This window comes from Belonocnema kinseyi, chromosome 2 (assembly GCF_010883055.1).
Source record: "Belonocnema kinseyi isolate 2016_QV_RU_SX_M_011 chromosome 2, B_treatae_v1, whole genome shotgun sequence".
Classification (NCBI taxonomy): Eukaryota; Metazoa; Arthropoda; class Insecta; order Hymenoptera; family Cynipidae; genus Belonocnema; species Belonocnema kinseyi.
Window position 1 is genome coordinate 959,764 of NC_046658.1, and position 14,106 is coordinate 973,869.

At 32.4% G+C, this 14,106-nt stretch overlaps 1 protein-coding gene across 1 annotated transcript in view; it reads left to right on the top strand.

Moving 5' to 3' along the window:
• Nucleotides 1–11,446, top strand: part of LOC117168111 — a 154,011-nt gene extending 142,565 nt beyond the window's left edge. Inside the window, exon 5 of the mRNA XM_033353507.1 lies at nt 8,718–11,446. Coding sequence (XP_033209398.1) covers nt 8,718–8,906 — 189 coding nt within the window. The 3' untranslated portion in view covers nt 8,907–11,446. The remainder of the gene's footprint in view (nt 1–8,717) is intronic.
• The last annotated feature ends 2,660 nt before the right edge of the window (nt 11,447–14,106 follow it).

Consider the following 14,106-nt stretch of genomic DNA (forward strand, 5'->3'; position numbering starts at 1 on the left):
GCGAGGGCGCATACTTTGAATAAAATATTTGTTATCATTCTCTTGAAATAAATGTGTTTTTTTCTTGAAAAAATACCGGTTCCATATGTATACACCTGGTATCTCGTGAATACATAATGACTGGAAAGGGAGAATTGAAATAAGTTACAAATACACATTCAAGGGCATCAGTCTCAGAAATATTGTAAACAGGAGTTTGTCGATGTATTCCGTGCACCCGATTCTCGACAGCATACTCCGGCATTCCTCTTCCATGTGAGTTCCTTTTCTTCAAAGTTCTAACTCTCGCTTCACTAACTAACATTACTCACTTTGACTTCACTATATCCAAAACATTAATGATGCGTTGATGATTAACATTTACATGACGCTAGCGTGACAAAAGTTCGAATTTTGCCCTTGAACTGAAAAAGCAACCTCATCTATGGTTAAGGGAACCATACCTTGGCTAACCAAGCAAGTATGGTTCAGACACCCATTTTATTTTTAAACAACAGCTAAAAGAAACGTTCACTTAGCAATTTCAATGGTTGCAGCATTAATATGAGAATAGTATAAGAATAAGAATTTTACAAAAAGCAGTCTTCTGTAAGAGCCTATAACTGATGCTCTGTAAGAGCACGAATTAATTTTTTTTAGTTTCTAAGATAATGTAGCGTTTATTAACAAAAAAAAATTAAATAAATATTTCTTGAGGACGCCATTTTTTGTTCTTTAGAAGTTTTACGTCAACTAAACCAAAAAAGTGGAATTGAAAAAATTGATGTCTTACACTTTTTCCAAAAATCTAAAAGGGAGGGTAAATTCAGTCAATATTATTGTTGCTTCAAAAAAAAACGCAAATTGACCAGAAAAAAGCAAATATCGAGTTATTTTAAAAAGCGGCCTAATTTTTTGGGTAAAAACTTTATCCTGTTCTTTTAACTGAAACTTGGTTCTGAGGAGGCATGAGCTTGTGTCCTTCCATTAACTGCTGCGGAATAGATTGTTCTCTGTTCAATAACATTTTATCTGGCACCGGCGCTCAAAAGTTCTTAGTTCCAGCGATAACTTTCTTCTCTTCTTCAGCAGTAATTGTCGGACATTCCTCCTTTAGACGTTGCAACTGTTGCCTTAAGAAACTTTTGGAGTGAAATTTTTGTTTGATGTTATGTAGCTAATAACGCGCTAAACATTTTCTGCATGCTGTCTCGTCATTTTAATTTTAAACTGAAGCTGTGAAAAAATATCCCTCCTAAGTTGGTCCGACTATTTAAAACGATGTTCTGACGTTTTACTGGGACCATTGCCTGGTCGTCACTTCGGTTAGGTCCTATTGTCGCTTCCAACTGAATTATGGCCTCGATCCGAGAGAGGCCCCTTGTGATCGGCACTGCGCAATACTGGTAGCTCAATGCAACGTGGCTGACTGCAAGAGCCTATAAAGCAAGAGTCTATAAATAAGTTTTTTGTTTTGTCTGTCTAGTAACCCTGTTTTTCAGATTTGCCGTATATGACTGATCAATGAAACTTATTACTATCATCCGGGTACTTTTCTGTCCATCAGAGAAGCTCGTTCATTAGGTGGGACTTTTCTTTACAGTTTTCGCAATTATAGCTACAGAATTCCGAACATTTGCAAGATAATATGTCAAAAAGCTTTGTCGTTTGTGTTTTGAAATTTTGTAACTGATTTTGATGATTAACAAAATGATTTTTTACCCTTTCCCTATAATTTCACATTAGGCTTTTGTACTTATTATGATATTTTGTGATATCGTTTATCACTCCCTTTTTCGTCAAGGACGGTATAGAGGAGAATTTGTTACAGATCAACTAATTGTATTGCGAGATCATTGATAAAATCGGTAGAAGAAGGGTCGAAACCATTTGGCAGGACCTTTCTTTTTTTACATTTTTCGAGATAAGCTTTATACACGTCTACATGCTTAGTAAGAGCAAACAATCTGCGCTAGGATATAATTTCACCGTAAAGACCGTTCACGACTTTATGAGCATGCGCAATATTATTTTTCCATCAGTTGATAAGGTTCTTTGTCGGAACGTATATATTAAAATATCTTATCTCGCATAGGGCACTGGTTTTCCCAATACAATTTAATTGAGTTTATGTATTACTAAATTTGCCACCTTAGATAGGACTTTTCAATATGCACGTTCCGAGATAGAGCCCTTTCGTTTGGACCAATTGATATTTTAAAAGATTTATTTAGTTACCTAAAAGCATCTGTGAATAAATTTAGGCTGTGGAAACACCCATTTAAAAAAAAAAACATTGCCTTCTCCAGTTTTTTTCACAAACTTACAGTCTAATAAAAAATAGTCCAGAACAAAAAAGATATGTTTAAGATCTTTAAGTTTTGTTTAAAACTTTTTTCTCTTCTGCAATCAATTTCAATTAAATTCACGAAAACCGCCTTTTCACCTTTTTGCACTTTAAATCTTTTTAGGAACCATAGGATCATTTTTTTTAAATATTAGAATTTTTTATTTGCGATGACACGTAACAAATTTTTTTGGTAGGCCACTTCAACATTTCCAATTTTTGTATTTTTTCGCTAACCCTAATGTTCATGACTAATACAGGTATGTGGCTTTACTAGGATGAAACAAAATTTTTCCAGTTTGCGAGGGAAAAAATTATTTGAGACGAATTCTAGGTATCAAATCACCTTTATTCGATACATTAAAGTCACATTTACGTTATTGACGACTTCGGAGATCTGAGTTACCTAAATAGAGCTAAAGTATAACCTCCATTTCTGTCGTCAATCGATTCACGGAACTGAGTCGAGATAGCGCGCCCGTTCTTCAAGTCCAAAACATTTTAAAAAAAAATGTTTTTTCCACTTTAAATTCCAAAAATTGGCGTGCGTCTTACATACAGACACAAACGTTTTTTCATCAATTTGAATTTCAAAAAACAAGTTATGCTATTTTTTTTTTTTAATTCGGGTATAGCGTATTTGGTCTATTTTTAATAAACATATTCGAAAGTGACAGAATTATTGTACTTTAGTAAGTTGCGCATGCGCTTTGTGTTGCTAGCAGCAGATTTTTCAAAGCGAACTTATAAAACTAAGAAAACGCAACAATGACTACCTGGTATAATATATGAGAAACATGCTGCAGGGGAGAAGCCATTATGCAGGAGTATTTTCATATTTCGCGCCTTTAAAATTGCATTCGTATCGGCCATTCGGAAAAGTCCGCGCATCTTCGGATCAAGTTTATCATAGTTTCCATGGTTGCATTCGAAACTTCAAATGGATACAAGTGTCAAAACAACATAGGTTATGTTACATAGTAATTACAAATAATAAAAGTGTTTAATTAATAATGAAGTGAGACATGTGACCTGAGAAGTAAACGTCAGTTTTCTGCTGTGCCAATAATATTGTGGAATGGCTGCTGACTGACAAATATTATAAAACGATAATAATATTCTGCGATTTTAGTGTGTGAAGGGTGAATTGTGTTTAACGCTTATTTGCGGCATAAAAAGGTATGTTATAAATAGACAGGATATGTTTTAAGTAAAGTGAATAAAATATTACATGCGAAAACTTTAAATTGACATTACCCTACCGATAGAAATCTCTGAGTTTTCTCTAGCGAAATAGCCTGGCCCATTTGAGACTATAAGCAGAGTCGATTGGAAACAATATAGTCTGAGAGATAGTCTGAGAGATTTGGGTCCTTTTCAAGATCCTTTTAACAGTGGTGCGACGGTAATATAATGTTCCTTTTATATTCGTCACGTACCGGGCGGGCAGAGTTATTTACAGTAGTTGGCTGTCGCTAATCCGACTCTCCCTTTTTGAATTTCTCTTCAAATTATTAACACTTTTTTTTTTATTTCATAAATTTTCTCAACATTCTTATTTATAATTATAACTTATATGCCAATATACCATTTTCTCGTTGAATTAAAAAATGTTTTCTTTTTTGGCGTAACTCATTCCATTTACGAGAAACGTATTAATTCCAATTTTAAGCATTTAAAAAGAAAGTTATATATCTGAAATCATCTAAACCCATAGATTCCGAATTATTATGTTTTAGGCTGTTAACTGTGAAATTAAAAAAATCTACTTCTAAATTTTGATCCGAAATCGATCAATTTCGGAAAGGACATTTTAAAGCCTTTAAAACATTTAAAAGAACTATCTGGACCTTTGAATATATCTACCTTTCGGTAGGATACCTACAATTCCTTACAGCGATTTGGATGAAAAGGTGAACCCGAACATAACCTCGAAATAATGACAGATCGGCCCGGCATGTTTATTATACTTTCGATTTTTTATTATTTACCAAAGAAATGCTTTGTGGTTTTGTATGTTTATTACTGAGTGTCGGCAGTAATAATTTAAACAATAATTACTTAATAATAATTTAACAATCATGATTTATTCAAAATTTTAATAAGTAACACCTTATTCCTGAAATTAATAACTATTCAGGAATTTTTTTGTAGTTTAGACAATGTTTTCTCTGGAACTCATCCTAAAACTTGGTTTGATCAACCAATAAAATAAATTAGAGACTCGTTGGTGATAGAATTGTATCAGAAATAAATCTAGACCAAATATTTTACGCCAGAATTGTTATTCCAATTTTTTTAGAAATTATTCTATTTTCGAAACATGCTATCGCTGGATCTGATTCCCAAACTGGCATTCAATCAGCCTCGAAAATTAATTCAAATTCATTTTGATGGTATAGGTGTACCAAAAAGATATCTTGAAGAAATTCAACTTGCCTAAATGTTAATTAATAAAATATTTAGGGATTTTTTTGTATCTTAGAAAATGTTTTCTCTGAACCTCATCCTAAAATTTGGTTTAGTCAACCAATAAAATAAATTAAAGATTCGTTGGTGATAGATTTGTATCAGAAGTAAATCTAGACAAAATATTTTAGGCCAGAATTGTTATTCCCATTTTTTTAGAAATTATTCTATTTTCGAAATTGCTATCTCTGGATCTGATTTCCCAACTGGAATTCAATCAGCCTCTAAAATTAATTCTATTTCAATCTGATGGTATAGTTTTGTCAAAAAGATATCTTGAAGAAATTTAACTTGCCTGAATTTTAATTAATAAAATATTTAAGGATTTTTTTGTATTTTAGAAAATGTTTTCTCTGGACCTCATCCTAAAATTTGGTTTAGTCAACCAATAAAATAAATTATAGAATCATTAGTGTAGCAGAAATAAATGCAGAAACGATATTTTGTGCCAGAATTTTTATTCCAATTTTTTCAGAAGTTTTGCTGTAATTAGCTATTTTATCATTTCTAAATATTAAATTCATACATTATTGGTATCTTACCAGAAATTAAAAATCTTTTAGTGCAATTGAAATCTACTCGAAATTTTATTTTAGTGTATTTGATTGAGTTATCGTTTAAGCTCAAATTATGCCGTTAGAAATGAAGACACCAATTCCATAAATTTTATTTCAGATGTCATCTTTTCAGTTGGATGTTGTCCTATATTTATTAATGGTATCACCTGTGAAGGAAAAAAGGCGTGACAATTTTCGACAAGAACGCTTTTCTCGTGCGATGCAGTGGAACACCATCATATTGATAATATAGTTTTACCTATAAAAATTGTAAACAATTTTTCTGTGAATAAAGAAGTTGATTTAAATAAAGGCGTTCTGAAAGGGAATAAGCACCATTTTGACGATCCTTTAGGATATTTATAGTATTCAAATGGACAAACAATTGATGCTAATGACCGAAATTCCAAAATTTTAAGCCAAAAAACGCATGATATGAAAAAAAGTCAGGAAAAGAAAAACATTGCTTTTTAAAATTCCTACAAAACTGTCATAACAGATTTTTGGATTTTCTTGAAAAATCGAAAATTCAAATTGTGATTGCATAAAATTTAATGAAAAAATCAAAAATTCCATTTTTTTCTCAAACTATGTAGAATACGAGAAAAAATGAATTAACAAAAATTGTTATCCCAAAAAAGATCTGCAATTTCGTTAAGAATCACTTCGTGATAGGACGCGTACTATTTGTTTTATTCGTGAAAAATAACGTTGAAAATAGAAAAACCATAAAAAATTTGTGGAAAAACGACGAAGGTTATGAAAAAAAGATATTTAAAAACCTGTCTATAAATGTCTGTTGAAAATCGACCGCGTAGCGTTAGTGTCACGATGACAATGTGTACCTCAAAGCCTACAGAGCTTTGAAAAACTTAATCTTTGACTTGAATAAGTTATAGATAATTCAGAATAGGAAGATGCATATAAATATTGCCATCTAAAAGAGGTCATTTTGATGATGTTTTATTCAAGCATTCCAAATGCAAAGAATAAATATCCGAACGCGAAGCGCGAGGTAACCCGTTATCGACGGCGACGAGCGAGATTCAACAGCCGCGTACCCTAGGCGCGCTCAAACATGCGAGCGAAGTTCCGAAAGTTCATAAGCACTATTTTGACCATTCTTTCGAAGAGGCTCTCAAAAATTGAAATTTCTATTTAGGAAAAAAAGAGTACTAACAGGCTCAAAATGTCTAATATTCTAAGATACCCCAGTACAGAATTAAGGCGTACAAAAATTAATTTTTTTGGAAATCAGATCCAGAGATAGCAATTTCGAAAATAGAATAATTTCTAAAAAAAATTCGAATAACAATTCTGGTCTAAAATATTTTGTCTAGATTTATTTCTGATACAAATCTATCACCAACGAATCTTCAATTTATTTTATTGGTTGACTAAACCAAATTTTAGGATGAGGTCCAGAGAAAACTTTTTCTAAAATAAAAAAAATCCCTAAATATTTTATTAATTAACGTTCAGGCAAGTTGAATTTCTTCAAGATATCTTTTTGGTACACCTATACCATCAAAATGAATTTGAATTAATTTTAGAGGCTGATTGAACACCAGTTTGGAAATCAGATCCAGAGATAGCATTTTTCGAAAATAGAATAATTTCTAAAAAATTGGAATAACAATTCTGAGCTAAAATATTTCGTCTAGATTTATTTCTGCTACAATTCTATCACTAACGAGTCTCTAAATTTTATTGTTTGACTAAATCAAATTTTAGGATGAGGTCCAGAAAAAATATTTTCTAAAATACAAAAAAATCCCTAAATATTTTATTAATTAAAATTCAGGCAAGTTAAATTTCCTCAAGATATCTTTTTGACAAAGCTATACCATCAAAATTAATTAGAATTAATTTTAGAGGCTGATTGAACGCCAGTTTGAAAATCAGATCCAGAGATAGCATTTTTCAAAGCTAGAATAATTTCTACAAAAATTGGAATAACAATTCTGGCGTAAAATATTTTGTATAGATTAATTTCTGATACAATTCTATCAACAACGAGTCTTTAATTTATTTTATTGGTTGATCAAACCAAATTTTATGATGAGGTCTAGAGAAAATATTTTCTAAAATATAAAAAAAATCCATGAATATTTTATTAATAAAAATTTAGGAAAGTTGAATTTCTTCGCGATATTTTTTTAATACACCTCTATCCCAGTCTTGGGATAAGGTCTAGATATAACGGTTTTCCAATAATGTTCATTGAAATTAACCAGCTGAAATGCACAAGATCCATCTGCATTTCCTGATCGATCTGTGAAGAAAAACAAACAATGGAAATCAGTCATTAATTTCAGGAAGATGATGTCAGTGTCGAAGTCTCTGCTAAATAATAAACAATAGAAAGTATAATAAACATGCCGGGCCGATCTATCATTATTTCGAGGTTATGTTCGGATTCACCTTTTAACCCAAATCGCTGTAAGGAATTGTAGGTAATGTCAATTTAAAGTTTTCACATGTAATACTTTATTCGCTTTATTTAAAACATATCCTTTCTATTTATAACATACCTTTTTTTATGCCACAAATAAGCGTTAAACACAATTCACCCTTCGCCCACTGAAATCGCAAAATATTATTAGCATTTTGTAGTATTTATCAGTCAGCAGCCATTCCATAATATTATTGGTACACAGGAAAACTGACGTTTACTTCTCAGTTCACACGTCACACTTGATTATTAATTAAACGTTTTTATTATTTGTGATTACTATGTAACATAACCTATATCGTTTTGACACTTGTATCCATTTGAAGTTTCGAACGCAATCTTGGAAAGTATGATAAACTTGATTCGAAGATGCACGGACTTGACCGAATGGCTGATCCTAATGCAATTTTAAAGGCGCGAAATATGAAAATACTCCTGTATATTGGCTTCTCCCCTGCTGTTGTGCAATTCGGGTAGCATTCAAATCGCCATGTATGTAAGCCCCAGCGTGGCGACCCTGTATGAGTCGTTAGATACCCGAAAAATGCAGCTTTCACTCGAGAGCTCGAGATTCCGTGAAATACCTCCCACCACTCACCACCACGTCTCCTTGTCCCAGCTATACTCCGTACGTGAGCCGCATCTACGACCCAAATATATGCGTATTAATGTAGTGGTCAGTGGAGAGGGAAGAATTTGTGAGTCTTCCCTCTCTCTTAAAAGTCGTGTCTATCGGGTCGACTTCGACCGTTCACCCTGGGAAATCTCACTTTTTAAAGTAAGCCCCCTTTCTTCGGCGCACGTCACATATGGAAATTTCACTCAATAATATTCATAAGATTATCATAAAGAAATACTAATATAAAGAAGGAGATTCATATTCACTTCTAATAATGGACATTCTTTGCAGTTTGGCCGTAATCAACAATTCAGTCAACAGAGGCGCTCGAGGCCACGTTCGCGATCTCGCAACCGCGGAATTCCAGCCGTGGATCCAACACTTAACCTGGATGACCGCAGCTTTAGTGAAGTCATGTACAGCCTCTCCGGCAACCTCGGAGTCACGGGAAGAACTCTCAACGACCGATTTAGTTTCTAAGTGGCGACGAATTTTTCTAAGCAAAATGCATTATATTTAGATTTACTACCTATAAAGACTTACGAATATAGAGAAAAACTATGCTTAAGTTTTAAGGAGCAAGTTCGTCTATTTTGAACTCTGGTTTATTTAGCACTAAAAACCAAACATCTTATTGATAAATAACCAAAATTTAAAAATCTGTTTAAAACACATGGAGTATAATTTTTAATTAAGCACCAAATTTAATGTGATTCAATCCAACCTACTGGGATTTAGTGCAGATGCTAGGAGTTGTTTGAGTTCACCTCAGTGTTTCTCTTCAGAAACTAAACTTTAAACTAATATCGGTACTGAAAACGGACCAATTATGGAACGCAAACCAAGTCCAGGGCTTAATTTCTCCCAAATATTTTGTAGCAAATTACATACAATAGAGTATCAGATAAAAATATACTTCCAAACATCAATATTTCTGACTAATTAGGTACAAAAAGTATATACCAATGAAAAAGAGGGATTAAAAGAGAAGAGTGAAGAGAGTATACCAAAACCACATTCCACTAGCTTCCTTAATCCTTCGCCATCTTTTTTAGACTGTGAGTAAGACATCGTTCAATGCCAATTTAGACCTCGACAGGAAAATCTTTTTAATTGATCTTGAAACATATATTCTCCGTATAAAAATACGGAGGAAGAGAGTGAGAGGTGGTGTTCCCTTTTTCTCACATTTTTTTATTGTTATGTAGTTATTTTGTTTAACAAGCCTGAAACATTGACTTTTAGAAGAATGTTGTTCTCTGATACTTCATTTTTTGCAATTTGTTACATAAGAAGGTTTAGTTAGAAATTATAATATGAAAATATCAGTTAGTATTATAAAGTACGTGTACGAATCGTAAGGCATTAATTTTTCTCGCCCTTTCCACTAATCGTGAGCTTTTTTTCAAAATAAAAGTATTTGACCTTTAAATATGAATATTAATGTAGTACATTGCTTGACTTGTAAGAACTGACGGCCTTTTTAAAATGAGCGCAATGTTTTTGTAATGAGTCGTAGGTGAAGCCATTCACAGGAGTCACGCACTGTCAACCAGTCTCTCTCAAACGTTAAGAAAATATGGAGACACGCAAATAGATCTCCTTTTTTTTAACTCTGATGTTAAACCGTACTTACTTGATGTTAAACCCTACTTACTGAACCCTCAACACGGGCGCGCATGCGCAAGGGTCATTCTGTATACCCGAACACTTCAAACTTATCTTCGCCAATGAAAAGTTAAATTTTACTTTTTAATTTTAAAGTACTTGAAGAAAAACGTCCAAGCTTTTATTCTAGCCTAAAGCAAATTTAAGACTAATTGTCATATTACAAAATTCAAATTTATTTTCGACTTTCATTTATGAAGGTCCGATATTTAGTTTTTCAAAAAATTGTTATGTTAAATGAAAGGGGCATATAAATCCCTATCGATATTGCAGTAGACAACATTTTTTATTTCGAATCAAATAGCTAAGAATCTCCAAAAAAAGGTTGCATATTCTTAAAAATATAACCATAACCAATCCAATAGATAAATACTTTACCCGAGCCTCACTGAGAGCAGACAAATTTCATTTTTCGAATAATGCTCCATATACAGGGTGTCTTATCACCTCTGTGCCAGCAGGTGGTGGCTTGCGGCGGCTGACGTAACACTTTCGCCCAGGGCACACCTACATGTAACTTTGTTGCTCTGTAGTTGCTAAACAAAGTACCGCAGAACATCCTTTCATTTGACTTTGTCTTATTTTCTATTTGTGGTTGCCGGCAGACACAGAGGTGGTGAGACGCCCTGTATATGTACTTCGTAATAGTAACTTAAATTTTCCAAAAAATTATAAGAAATACATTATAACTTCCAATCAAACCTTCCCATGTAACAAATAACATCAGGTGAAGTATCAAAGAAAAACATGCATCTAAAAATCAATATTTACGGATTTTTATATTGTTTAATTTATGATTGGATATAGGATTTTATGACCCTGCTAAGTTTTTCAAAGTAGATCTGAATGATTTGATTTGCAGTTTTAAACATAGGACTATATGACGTGCCAAGACGAAAGGGACCTTAGGGTTAAAAAATCGATTTTCAGGTTTTTCATGGTATTGATGGTTTTTAAATCGTTCTTTCATATTGAGAAGGAATTAAATTTTTATCTGCAAAATTGAAATTGCTATTATGCTGAAAAGTCAGCAGTAGTCGAACGCGACTTTGTCCCTGAGAGCAGTTGTCGAACATTGCTTACTTACAAGAAGTAATTGAGGTACTTAACAATATTTGAATAAATATGAGATGTGAGAGACATTCGAAATAATTATGGTTTATTTAAATAAATATCTGTTTAAATAACTTACATGTAATTAAACAAAAAAAAATACAAAATTTAAGGAAAATAAACAATTTGTACCATTTTCACAATCAAATTATTCAACAATTCTTCAAAATATCTAGTAAAAATAGAATCTACTGTAAAACTAGACGGTATATCCGAAAACCCCCAAAAAACTAAAAAAACAATGAAATTTGATCTAAACTGCTCTTATTACTCAACAGAAGCGTGCACTCCAAAGAAAATGACGACACAAAAAGCTCTGCTGCCAAGGATAGGTAAGTAAAATACCCTGGGTAATTTACGTAGTTTTTTACGGTAAATTACTAGGTATTTTACATGCCTAGTTTATTACACGATGTAAATTACGCGTATATGGGACTTTTCGTTCTGCGATTCCCGTTTCCCTCCACAAATACAACCTCTAAAACTTGTTCTCCATTGTAAACCTTCCTTGAAATAAATTAAAAAAATTAACAAAATAACATAGATACATAAGTGTATTATGATAATGTTGGTTTATCCATGTATATTTAATAAGGTACAATTTTTTTCCAAACTTAAATATAAAAAAATTTGACTAGCTTTTCAGCTATTAAATATTAAATTGGTCATTAGATTTGGTGTTTCCAAATATTTACGTCATTGATCAATATTTCATAGTAATAATAACAAAAACACAGATATAAATGTGAAAAATAATTGCAAATTACGAATTCTTTTAAGGTTAGAATAATTCACTGGTATTCCTAAAACATATATCAATTATAAATATTTCGAAGAACATATGTAACAATATTCCAAAATTATTCACATAACTGTGTCCCAGAAGGCGCTTACAAGCAACATTATTTAATATTATGTTGCAAAAATAAAACATTCCGCTCCATTTGGATGATTTTGACTATTTTTATTTACTTGGATACGTTTAAAATTAATCTTATCACATGGAATTTATGGAAGTACGAAGTGTTTTTGTGTTTTATCTATTTCAGTTTGGTTGAAATTATTATTTTTTAATTAAAAATATTCGTAGTAGAAAAAGAAATCCTAGTAATGTCCGCACCAGAAATTCAAAAAAGTGAGGTTAGACACAGTTCTGCAGGTCCGTCATCTTGGCACGTAAAATACTTGACTTAGGTATTTTACGTCGAAAACCTCCAGTTACGCGTAACTGCACATCCCTGTCTGCTGCTTAGCTTTTAGCCACAAAACTGCGCGGCAAATCAGCTGGTTTGTCGAGTTGCCACGAACTTTTTTTTTTTTTTGAAATATATATAATTTTTTAAAATTACAGAACTCTGACAGAGTTCGACTATCGGGTACTTTTCGAGTATCAAGTCCACTACCTTATCTGACTTCGACCGTTTCTTTAATCGCTTCTACTGAAAAATTCGCCTGCTAACTCTACAGTCTCTTTCCCTGTGGCACTTTACATACAGTGCATCTAATAACTGTTGTTTCTTTGTGTATATGTATAACAAAAAGTGAATTTTTAACTTTTTATTATGTAAAGTAAGAGTTAATCTACAATAAGGGCATGCTCTTCTGTGGGCACGTGACCAAACTAGTAACCGGTTATGAAAATTTTTTTTGGTGTTCACTGTGTCCACACGGATTCAGTTATCATGTTAAAACTTTGACAGATAAAATAAAAAGCACTAAAGAACGTTTGTATACATCAATATATTTGTAATTTTAAAGAAAGTTTAATTATAAATTGATGAAATAGGAAATTATCATTTGAGTCATAGCACTTTGCAGATCATTTTTGGTTTCGTTATTTTTCGTTATTTTTTGGGCATTTTTAGCAATTTCTAGCGGAGAGAAAAAAAAACTTTGAACGTCGATAAAGTAGAGATCAAGTGACTAAGTTCGTTTATGAAATTTTTGTTTGGAACGATTTTCATTTTTTTTGGTCATAGCAACACTCGCAATGCGGTAAAATTTAATCTTTGGAGTTCTCCAACCAACTTCCATAATTTTTGACGTCTAATTTTTGACGTTGAATCGATCAGCTGATAACTATTGTTGACAGTGAACCAACCGGCGGGACTCAGCGTCGGACTCGCCTTGTCTTTCGCCCCTGGGCTACGTGTGTGCAGATACTTATTTGTTGATTTGCCACGAATGTGCAAATTTTATTGCTGATATTAATATCTTTAAAAGTTTAGACGATTTAGTCCAAAATTGGTGCCAGTGCTCAATATACGCGAATCAAAAAATCTGAAATGGATCAAACCAAAAATTATCTGCAAAGTGCTACAACTCGAATGGTAATATCCTATTTCATCAATTTATAAATAAACTTTCTTTAAAATTATAAACATATTGATGTATGCAAACGTTCTTTACGTGTTTTTTTATTTAATCTGTCAAATTTTAAACACGATATCTCAATTCGTGTGGACGCAGTCAACGCCAAAAAAAAAATGTTCATACCCGGGTACTTGTTTCGTCACGAGCTCACAGAAGAGCATGCCCTTACTTGGAAAAAAGAAAGGTGAATAGAGACAAAATATAGTGTATTGTGATTTAACCATTTGCATATTTGTAACTTGATAGATACCGAGTTTTCAGTACAAGTTTCTTTAAATAAAAAACACTAAGCTTACATATATACTTTCAACCTTACTTAATTTCTGTAGCAAAATCGTGATTTAAATTCGAAACTATTTACTTTACATGTTAGAGATTTGTAATATTTTTCGATTAATTTTGAATGTAGAAAAAGGGACCTGTCAACAGTTTTCGGGCTATTTGTCAGCATACTTGTCTGATCAGAACACCTGATAGCACTAGAGAAATGTGTGACGGCTGATGTGTATATATATATATATATATA